The sequence below is a fragment of the Vipera ursinii genome, assembly GCF_947247035.1.
Source record: "Vipera ursinii genome assembly, chromosome: 15".
NCBI classification, from domain to species: domain Eukaryota; kingdom Metazoa; phylum Chordata; class Lepidosauria; order Squamata; family Viperidae; genus Vipera; species Vipera ursinii.
The window spans coordinates 7,384,685-7,396,078 of NC_139528.1; the positions used below are offsets into that span (position 1 = coordinate 7,384,685).

At 52.0% G+C, this 11,394-nt stretch overlaps 1 protein-coding gene across 1 annotated transcript; it reads right to left on the minus strand.

Moving 5' to 3' along the window:
- Window positions 1-971: 971 nt before the first annotated feature.
- On the minus strand, window positions 972-7,678 carry LOC310647319 (uncharacterized protein). Its single transcript, XM_083374477.1, has 3 exons — window positions 7,484-7,678; window positions 3,449-4,456; window positions 972-2,054 (listed from the first exon to the last, which is right to left on the minus strand). The coding sequence occupies exon 2, from the start codon at window positions 4,421-4,423 to the stop codon at window positions 3,470-3,472; it is 954 nt and encodes a 317-aa protein (XP_083230603.1). The 5' UTR covers window positions 4,424-4,456; window positions 7,484-7,678; the 3' UTR covers window positions 972-2,054; window positions 3,449-3,469.
- Window positions 7,679-11,394: the final 3,716 nt, after the last annotated feature.

Sequence of the window (11,394 nt, forward strand, 5' to 3'; positions counted from 1 at the left end):
CCAAAGCGGTCTTGCACGTGGTGGTCATTCAGTCGCCGACGGCCGAAAAAAACCAGAGCCCCCCATTCTCAGAGGGTGGAGGATACGTTTCTCTCAAGGTGCAGGAAGGAGAGGGTGGGACCCATTTTGCACCGTAAGCCAGCCAGCTTCCTGTCCTCCAAAATGAGTCCAGAAGTTCAGGACTTCAGTTCCCAGAATTCCAAGCCAAGCCGTCGGTCAACCTGTCTGTATTTCCAATGTACGAACAGTCCTCGGCTTACAAGGGTTTGTATATTGACCGTTCCAAGTTACAAGGGCACTGGGAAAAAGTGACCTAGGAGCGTTTTTCACACTTACGACCGTTGCGGCATCATGTGATCAAAATTCAAGAAGCTTGGCCAGAGACTCATTTTTATGACGCTTCCAGCGTCTCCCGGGGTCGCGTGATCCCCTTTTGCGACCTTTCCGCCAGCAAAGTCAATGGGGGAAGCCAGATTCGCTTCCCAACTGCATCCCTAACTGAACAACGGCACGGATTCCCTTAAACGGCTGCGGCAAGGCAGGTCGTAACCTGGGGCCAAACTGACTTAACCGCTTTTCTCGCTTAGCAACGGAAATTTGGGACTCAGCTGTGCTCGTAAGTCAAGGACCAGCTGTCTCTCACATTTCCCCCGGATCTGGGAAGGTTAGGATTGATACGGGATGCAAAAGCCGGCAATTCCAACTGCAGGGGGCAGATCTGTAACTCAGAATTGAGCTGTTGGATCTCGGCGTTCTCCGAGCGCCGAGAACATCAAGAACCCAAGAGGAAAAAAAAAATGGCAATTTTCAGAACACCCTGTGTGTTTTCCGGTGCCTATTTTAAGAGTGTGACAGAAGGACAGGATGTTTCCTTTGGGTGGGTTGAAGCAGCTTCTCGTCAGCAGAACAAAAGGCACCGCGTGGCTTCGGATCAGCTCTGCCTGCTTGGAAGATGGGGGGTGGGTGGGGGGCATCCAAACCCCCTGGCTTCTTCCAGAAACAGCTGTCCACAGAGAGAGAGAAATCAATGAGGGGAGGGGGACAGGGTGAAACAGCATCAGTGGCCTGGCAGTGGTCGGTTAGTCTCAAAGCCAAAAGCGACGGAATCCGGCATTCAAACAAGACCCACGGCTTCGTATTGCGCAACGGTTCGGCCGACGCTCCCCGCCAAGGGAGGGGGGTTAGTGGCGAGGGCTGACCCCTCGCGGGGAAGGAGGCAGCGGTGCGGAGGACCCTCTTTCTGGAAGGCAAAGGGGAGGAGGGGCGGTGGAGGCAGTGGGAGCGCGCAAGGTGTGCACCGCACGGCAAATCCGGATTGCCAGTTCTGTCCCATGCAGAGAGAGGAGCGGGAAGCAGGCGGCGGAAGGCGAAGTCGGATCGAGGAGGCGAGGAGGGTGTGATCACAACGCAAATTTGACGAGGCGGACGCGAGAGGTTCTGTAAAAGCCGTTTAATCGTTCACATCTTAAAAATCAGGGCGAGGGAAGCGAACAACAACTTGCTGCCACGACCCATTTGGTTAACCGGTTGTACAAAATTAAAACGGGAACAAATCAAAGGGGAAAAAAAAAAAAAAAGATATCGATCAAATCAAGGAGCACCCCAGAATACAGCAAAGCAAAAAAATAAAATAAAAAAAATCCCTCAAAAGCCTGGTTTAGGGAGAGGCCGGCATCGTGGCGGTGGCGGCGGCGGGGATCAAAGCTTAGCACGCAAAACACACAGCAAGCAAAGATTGGAGCTGGCGGAAGGGGGGGAGCCGTTGTGCGCAAAGGTCTGCGGCATTCCGGGCCGGAGGGAAGAGTTCGGACAAACCAGACACGGACCACACCGTCTTCGGCCCCATCGCAGTTTCGCAAGGCGGGGTCGGCGTGGCAGTTCTTCGACCGGACCGGATCAAAACGTGGGGGAAGGAAAGAAGGAAGGAAGAGAAAGGAGTGGGGGGGGGGAGGGGAGGAAAGGAGGGACACACAAAATGTAGCATCACCAACCTTGCAAGTCAGTGCTCGGCTGATCGGCCAGCAGGCATCGCTCCGAGTCTGCCCAGGAAGAGTCTGTAAAGAAATCTACGTCGTTTTAGGGCTACGCCATGGATTGCAAGACACCCCCATCAACCCCAGAAATCGCGCCTGTCCGGAAACAACCTGGCTGCTTGTGGGATACCACATGGGGGAAGAAGAAGGGAGGGGGAAGCGAGGGTCTTCTAGAGAACGACACTGCTTCTCAGCCACGGCCACGACGGGTCCTCAACTTACAGCCCTTCATAGAGTGACCGTTTGAAGTTACAACGGCACCCAACAAAAAAAAAACACCTGACTTACGGCTGGTTTTCCCATGCCCGTTGCATCATCCCTGTGGTCATGTGATCAAAATTCCAGCCCGGCCCGAATTTATGATGGGTTTATTTATTTTTATTTTTTATTTTTATTTTTATTACATTTATATCCCGCCCTTCTCCGAAGACTCAGGGCGGCTTACAAGCTTAGCAGTAGCCTTCATTCTATGTATATGCCTGCTTGTTAGGGCTTTCACACACACCCCAAGCGGCATTATTACAAAGTCAGCTTATTGCCCCCAACAATCTGCATCCAGCCTATATTTGGGATGGCTCTTATGGTGGCTCAGGGTCACGTGATTGCGGTTTGATTTGCAGCCTTCCCAGCTGGCTTTCGACGAGCAAGGTCAATGGGAGAAGCCAATTTCAGTGAACGATTGCACACTTTATAGAACAGCATAAAAAAAAAAACTGTGGCCAAGACTGTCGTAAAATGGGGCACAGCTCACCTAAGAACTGCCTTGCTTAGCTACGGAATTTTGTGACTCAGCTGGGGTTATATATCAAGGACTACCTGCACAAGCTTGGGAGAAGTGCTCAAAATAGCCGTGGGATCCTTGCTGGACAGAGGCTGGTGCCCAACATCCAGGGAAGGCTGATGGGCACAAAGGGAGGCCTACAATCAGGCTGAGTATAAACACACTGCCTTGCAGGGCCCTTTGCGGCTCAGACTCCTAAACCAGAGGTCCCCAACTCCTGGGCCCTAGTCCACTGCTGGGTCTTGAGCCGTTTGGAACCGAGCCGGGGAAACGGCAGGTGAGCGTGCGCATGCACCCCCATTTGCACGGGCAGTGGGCAAGTGCCTGCACGTAGCTGCATCTGCGTTGAGCGGCGGACACGCTTGCCCGCCGCTCCCGCAAATGAAGCTGCATGCGCGCACGGACGCCTGCTTGCCCGCCGCTTTCACAAAACCATCCCCCTCTCCCGCTCCGGCTGGTCCTCAAAGCTGCAAAGGTTGGGGAACTGTGTTCCAGGTCAGCTGTGCAGATTTTGCCTATGTTATTTTTTCGCCCACAGCGATGGAGAGCACAGAAACCGGAACCCGTGTCCCACCCGCCTCCCTGACTCCCTGCCCTGCATCCCCCATGCAAATGAGTATCCTTGGACACTTACGGTTGGAAGGGTGCAGCGCCCTCAGAACGTCTGGGCGTACTGGGCAGCGTAAGCGCTGGCGTACCTCTCATAGTACTCCGCCACATTGTAGGCGGTTCCTAAGCTGTACTGAGAATATGTTGCAGCAGCCGCAGCAGCAGCGTACCCGGGTTGGCTGTAGGCTTGGCTGTACGTCTGGTTTGCTGCAGCAGTTGCGGCGGCAGCTGCGGCCGCTGCCGCGGCTGCAGTATAGGGATCAGCATATTGGGCCACTACGGCATTGGGGGTAGATGTCCTCCGTCCCACGGGGCTCCTTTCTCTGTAAGCAGCGGCTGGGGCAGAGGGCAAGGCTCGGTCGTACGCTGCTCGCGCTCGGTCGTAGAGCTCGTATGCGTACTGATCACAATACTCCCGGTCGTACCAGGCACGGGCACAATAGGGCGAGTAGGTGGCCGGCGCAGGGGGCACGCGTCCCCTGGAGAAGTAGTAGCTTGGCGTCGGGGTGGGCGGGGTGGGCACGGAGGCCCCTTTCGTGGCCCGGAGGGAACTGTTGCTCTTGGAAAGGGTGACAAAAATTTTCTGATCCTCCAACGGGGTGTCGTTGAGATGCAAGATGGCGTCCATGGCTTCCCGCTCTTTGGCCATGTGGACGAAGGCGAAGTTCTTGACAATGTCGCACTCCACCACTTTGCCGAAGCGCTCGAAGAGTTGGCGGATCTGGGCGGTGGTGGCTTTGGCCGAGACGTTCCCCACGTAGATCTTGGTGGCGTTGCGGATCTTGGAGGTGGCGTACTCCACAGTCAAGTGAGTCCCGTAGAATTCGCTCTTGTGCAGCGTGCTGATGGCCTGGTGGGCCTCTTCCTCCTTTTCCATGTGGACGAAGGCAAAGTTCTTCAAAATGTCACACTCGTTCACTTGGCCGTACTGTTCAAACAGCTTTCGCAGCTCTTCGGCTGTGACCACAGGAGAGAGCCCGCCAACAAAGATCTTCACCATGGTGATTCTGGGGGGCCCACCTGCCAGGAACCCCTTGGAAGAAAGAAAGGTAGAGGAGAAAAAGAGTGAATCCAAAGATGTCCAGACATTCACACTTATCCCTGGTCAGTTGAATAAGACTGCCCACACAAGAGTAGTCTGTTTTGATCTTGGTTAGGGGCGGTATGGCTGTGAAAGTTGGACCGTAAGAAAGGCCGAGCGCCAAAGAATTGAGGCCTTTGAACTGTGGTGCTGGAGAAGACTCCTGCGAGTCCCTTGGACTGCAAGGCGATCAAACCGGTCAGTCCTAGAGGAGATCAATCCTGACTGCTCTTTGGAAGGCCAGATCCTGAAGCTGAAACTCAAATACTTTGGCCACTTAATGAGAAGGAAGGACTCACTGGAGAAGAGCCTCATGCTGGGAAAGGTTGAGGGCGAGAGAAGAAGGGGACGACAGAGAAGGAGGTGGCTGGATGGAGTCACTGAAGCAGGAGGCGTGAGCTTAAATGGACTCCAGAAGATGGTGGAGGACAGGAAGGCCTGGAGGAACGTGGTCCATGGGGTCGCGATGGGTCAGACACAACTTCGCAGCTAACGACAACAGGGGTGGTTGGGTTGGGTTAGTTTGCTACACTGCTCTCTTTCATTTGTTCACAGGCGTTGGACAAACCTAGGAAATGGGTTAATTCAGTCATCACGTCTTCCGTGATCAGAGCCGTTTTAATGCCAGCTGGTAGACACAATTTTGTTTGTCATCCTGGACGGGCCCTGAACAGCATCCCAATTATCCCTGCCCAATTATTGGCTTTTAGGAAGCTGCCGATAATCAAATCAAGCATTTAACTCCGCCTGGTCTATGAGAGAATGCAGCTCCATCGCCCTCAGCAGTAATTTTTATATGGCAACTTCTGACCAAAAAAAAAAAAAGGTAGTCCTTGACTTATAACCATTCATTCGGCAGTTTGAAGTTATGACAGCCCCGGAAAAAGGGACTTAAACGACAGGTCCTCAAACTTACAAATCGTTGCAGTTACAGGATGTGATTCAGGTGCTTGCACTTAAAACGGCTGAAGTGTTGAGTGCCCTTGGTGGGGGTTTCTTAAATTTAGGGCTAGGTGTCCCCTCTGTCAGGGACAGTTTAGTGGGCCCTGAGCTTGGGGTTGGACTAGATGACCTTGGAGGTTCCTTTTCGTGCATCTATTTGTAGAAGTTATCATCAACAGGCTTGTTCATGAGAATCAACTTGGGCAGCCATTGGACCTCCAGATGTTGTTCAGCTATAACTCCCAGCATTCCTCATTGACTGGGCAGTTTTCTAGGAGGTTACAGATGTTTTCAATTTTCAACTGAGGACCATCTGTTCCTTCCAGATATGCAGAATTCCAGCTCACCAGCCCAGCATCTGTCCAGCATAAGAGGAATCGCCTCCAACTGTGCAGTGGAATTCCATATTGTCTGGTCCAGTCCAGCCAGCTGAGCACCTCCAGATGTTGGATCAAAGGCCTATCAACCCCAAGCAGCACACTTTCCCCAAAGGTTGATGGAATTTGTAGTCTGGCAACATCTGGAGGGCACCCACTGGCTGGCCTTGCAAGGCAAGATTGCTCAGTTGGTGGAGTTTGAGGTCCCACAATGCACTTCGTGCAGTGTTTCTCAGTGGCAGAAACCTGAAGCTGTGTAGACTTAAACTTCCAGAATTCCCCAGCTAGCATGCTGGCTGGGGAATTCTGGGAAATGCAGTCCACCCATCTTAAAGCATGCCGGCTGGGGAATTCTGGGAAATGCAGTCCACCCATCTTAAAGCATGCCGGCTGGGGAATTCTGGGAAATGCAGTCCACCCATCTTAAAGCATGCTGGCTGGGGAATTCTGGGAAATGCAGTCCACCCATCTTAAAGCATGCCGGCTGGAGAATTCTGAGAAATGCAGTCCACCCATCTGAAAGCATGCCGGCTGGGGAATTCTGGGAAATGGAGTCCACCCATCTTAAAGCATGCCGGCTGGAGAATTCTGAGAAATGCAGTCCACCCATCTTAAAGCATGCCGGCTGGGGAATTGTGGAAAATGCAGTCCACCCATCTTAAAGCATGCCGGCTGGGGAATTCTGGGAAATGGAGTCCACCCATCTTAAAGCATGCCGGCTGGGGAATTCTGGGAAATGCAGTCCACCCATCTTAAAGCATGCCGGCTGGAGAATTCTGAGAAATGCAGTCCACCCATCTTAAAGCATGCCGGCTGGGGAATTCTGGGAAATGCAGTCCACCCATCTTAAAGCATGCCAGCTGGGGAATTCTGGGAAATGCAGTCCACCCATCTTAAAGCATGCCGGCTGGGGAATTCTGGGAAATGCAGTCCACCCATCTTAAAGCATGCCAAGACTGAGGAACCCTGCGCTAGACCAACTCAATGGGTGTGTGTGTGTGTGTGTGTGTGTGTGTGTGTGTGTGTGTTTGCGCGCACAGAACACACACAATCCCTATTACTGGGGGGACACTCTGACCCTCAACACAAGACTGACTCCATTTTGAAAGCACTTCCCCATCTGGCTCCAACTTTGCCCAAGGACCCCCTCCCCAGATTTCCACCCCTTCCAGATCCCAAGGCCTTGCCCGCTTTTTTTTTTCCAACCTCATCCTCGGTCTCAATTTCACACACACACACACACACACAGAGAGAGAGAGAGAGACCCGGCCAGCTGCTTGGACTTCCATCCTCCTTCCACCCCCGCCTGGCTGAGGATGATGGGATCTCAAGTCGGCCTCGTCTGGAGGGCCGACGGAGAGTCGAGGCCACTTTTTCCAGGCGGCTCCCCCCCTGCCCTCTCCCTGGGCGCCCTCAAACTTTGCCTGGAAAGGCGGGGAGGGGGTTGCAAGAAGGGGGGGGGAGGAGAGGCATGCACCGAGCCCCACCCGGGACGGAGGGAGAACCGGCAGGCGCTGAGTAAAGGGCCAGCCGCTGCTCCGCTGCAAATCCGGATTGCACCGCCACGCTGCGGGTCAATTTGCAAAGGAGGGGGTGGGTGGGGGGGTTCCTTTTGCACCCTCAGCCTTTGCAGCATCCATCCAGAGCCCCCCCAACTCACCGGGCCGGATTCCTGCCTGCGCCTGCTTCGTGCAATGCAACGACCCCCGCCTTCCTTTTTCTCTTTCTTTCTTCCTTCCTTCCTTCCTTTCTTTTCTTTTCTTTTTTTTTCCCTTCTCCCTTTGCCTTAACCTCCCGGCCGGGCTTGAGCGACGATGAAGCTGCCTAGGACTGCGCCATGTTGGCCATCTTTCTGGCTCACGTGACTCGGGGGTGGGGGGGGTGGGGGTGGGCGCGAGGACCTCCCCCCTTCCCTCCCTCCCTCCCTCCCTCCCCCAATAAGCGACTCCTTCCGAGGCGGGAGGAGGCGTTCCCACGACCGGAGCTTGACACGGGTTGCACGTCTGAACGGGCTAGGTTGGGAATGGCGCCGCGGAGTTGCAGGGCAAAAAGGTGTGTCTCTCTCCCACCCCCACCCCCCACCACCACCACCGGGAGAGACACCCCCCTCCCCTCGTAGGGTTGAGTTAGGGTGGTGGAAGAGGCGAGCTTGGTTCCGTTTGGCCACTGCATCGACTTGGGCGGGGGGGGGGAATGTAAGAGGCCAGCCTTGAAATCCTGCACCCACTTTTGGTCAGCAAGATATAAAAAAGAGGTTGAGACTCTGGAAAGAGTGCAGAGAAGAGCAACAAAGAGGATCAGGGGGGCTGGAGGCTGAAACGTACAAAGGACGGTTGCAGGAATTTTTTCTTTTTTCCATTTATATCCCGCCCTTCTCCGAAGACTCAGGGCGGCTTACAATCTAAGAAGCACAAATCAATTGGGAATGTCTGGTCTAATGAAGAGAAGAATCAGGGGTGACATGATTGCAGTCTTCCAATACTTTTGAGGGGCTGCCCCCAAAAGGAGGGGGTCAAATTGTTTTCCAAGCCACCGGAAGGCCAGTCGAGTCGAGAAACAACGGATGGAAACTCATCAAGGAGAGAAGCAACCTGGAATTAAAGGAGAAACTTCCTGACAGCGAGGACAATTACCCAGTGGAACAGCTGGCCACCAGAGGTTGTGGATGCTCCATCACTGGAGGCTTTGAAAAGAGACTGGACAGCCACTTGTCTGAGATGGTCTAGGACCGTGGTGGCGAACCTATGGCACGCATGGGCCTCTCTGTGGGCACGCGCACCGTCGCCCCAGTCCTAGGCCTTTAGCTGGGTTTTATAAAACCTTTTCACTTTAGGCCTGCGCTGCCGTGTGCAAAAAAAAAAAGTTCAATCAATCAATCAATTTCAACTTCTTGCGGGAAGAAAAAGATCTTGTAAAGTTGGAACTGATTGAACATTTTAGTCCCACCCAGTCTGCCGTTACCACCGCAGCCACGCCCACCCATTGGGCCACACCCACCCAATGCGCCACGCCCACCTGGCACCCGACGATACATAAGTGGGTTTGGGGTTGTAGTTTGGGCACTCGGTCCCTAAAAGGTTCTTTATCACTGGTCTAGGATCTCCTGCAGGGGGTTGGACTAGAAGACCTCCAAGGTCCCTTCAAATCCCTGTGATTCTAATAACGTGCTTGCTTGCTTCGTCACGGGCATCCAGGGCTCCAATGGGATTGAGCCATAATGACTTTTAAGTCTTCCTGGTTTTGCAACACATGGTTTAAACGAGATTAATTAAAATATAAATTTTAAATCTATGATTTGACCTGGTTACTAAATTAATCCACTCCTTGGACCCACCGCATGCGCTAAGCCCTCGGTTCATGTTACGGGCTGGGTTTGCACAATCGACAGAGCCATGCAAAGGTACAGTAAAACTAAGCAAGCTTTCGCTATGCAAAACGGAGCAATGGGTTGGTAAGTGATGTGGTTGTGTGAATACGGACAAAGGTGTTAAAGGTGAAGGCCGGCCTGCCACATTCTGCTGAAACGCTATCCAACCTGACTCTGCTCAAGCAAGGAGCCGGTCGTGTGAACTCAACTGCTATCCAACTTTCTTTGAGACTCAAGAAATTTCTGGTCCGGACTGCTACATTGCATTGTAGCTGGGGCTACCCCTGAAGGCAGGAAAAGCAGCCAAAGTAGAAACGGAACTGGGAATCCAGTCCAAAATTCTCCACCCAGCTTGCAAAGAACAGTCAATTGCTGGTCACAAGGAGTATCTGGGCAATGCCACATCACCCAGTGGAGTGCAGTTCCACAGCCAGAATCCCCCCAACAGCAATGCCCATCGCTGAGAATTCTGGGCACTGAAGTTTGCACATCTGGAAATTGCTTAGGTTGGCAAACACGGTCTTAAAGCTGACCCAGGTTTATTGGAGAAACTCACTTGCTTGAATTCACCCAAGGCACTGCATCCCAAAGCCACCAATTTCATCTGAGTTTAGCTAGCTGTGTGAAGAGGAGGAGGAAGGACCAGCTCCCATAATAATAGAATATAGAATCATAGGATTCAAAGGGACCTTGGAGGTCTTCTAGTCCAACCCCGCTGCTCAGACAGGAGACCCGATTATGCCATTCTGGACAAATGGATCAGATACAGATTTTAAAATTGTATTTTCTGCTTTTAAGCACTTTAGTAAGACTGTATCCTTACCCTTTCTTGTAATTTTGTAACTCTTCTCCCTGGAGGGAAATGTGAAATATAAATAAATAAAATAATAAATAAAAATAAAAGGTGCTTTGGAGAATCTGTTGGACACCGTTCCTGCGATTCCTGCTACAAACACGTCTACACGGTGGCTTCTGCTCTTTGCAATTGTGGTGACTTGCAGACAACAACACGTAAGTACGAGTAGTCCTTGACTTATAACAGTTCGTTTAGCGACCGTTCAAAGTTACGTCACTGGGGAAAAAAGGGGCTTAGGACCATTTTTCAACCTTACGACCATCGCAGCCTCCCCAGGGCCACATGATTCAAATTCAGACGCTTGGCAACTGACTCGAATTTGTGACGGTTGCATAGTGTCCCGGGGTCAGGTGATCCCCTTTTTGTGACCTTCTGACAAGCAAAGTCAATGGGGACGCCGGATTCACTTAATGACCATTTGAATCACTTCACAACTGCAGTGATTCACTTAACAGCCATGGCAAGAAAGGTCATAAAATGGGACAAAACATACTTATAACAACTGTCTCATTTAGCATCAGGAATTTTGGGCTCCATTCTGATCGTACGTCGAGGACGACCTGCATATCTCCCCTTGGTGCCCCTATCCGTGTACCCTTGACCTCCTGGCAGCACGACAGAACACAATTGTTGTTGTTGTTAGTTGCGAAATCGTGTCCGGCCCATCGCGACCCCATGGACCATGTTCCTCCAGGCCTTCCTGTCCTCCACCATCTTCTGGAGTCCCTTTAAGCTCACGATTAATAGTGCTAATTTCTGGGCAAGATCTGTTTTAATTTGTACGTATTTTCATCTTACATTTGGTATTTTAAATTTTATGTCATAGAGAGTATGCCTTATTTTAATTGTGACGCTTCTGACCCGAATAAGCAATCAAACGGTCCCTGCCTGCTTGCATTCCAGTCCTGACTGGTTTGACAACGTCACAACAGCCCTGCGAGGTTTGGCGGAAAGAGAGGCAGAGGGAATGTTATTCGGAAAGCTTTGCGCTCAAGTGGGACTGGAGGCCTCCTTCATCTATGTGCAACGCCTTAACCAGCACATGTCTTAACTTTTCATGATTAAGAAAATCTCAATGTTGGGGGTGTAGCATCGGCCCCCCCCTGTGCGACTGTAGGGTCCCACACTCGCATAGCTGAGGGCACAAACGGGCTCAGCATCTGACTTTTTCCAGATGTAAATGATGCTGCAGGGGAATGTCGGTATCTGAAGACAGATCTTTTAAACATTTATATTTTATTTTGTTTTTAATCTAGATCAGGGATCCCCAACCTTGGTCTCTTTATGACTTGTGGACTTCAACTTCCACAATTTCTGGAGGCAAGCCGTTCCACTGGCTAATTGTCCT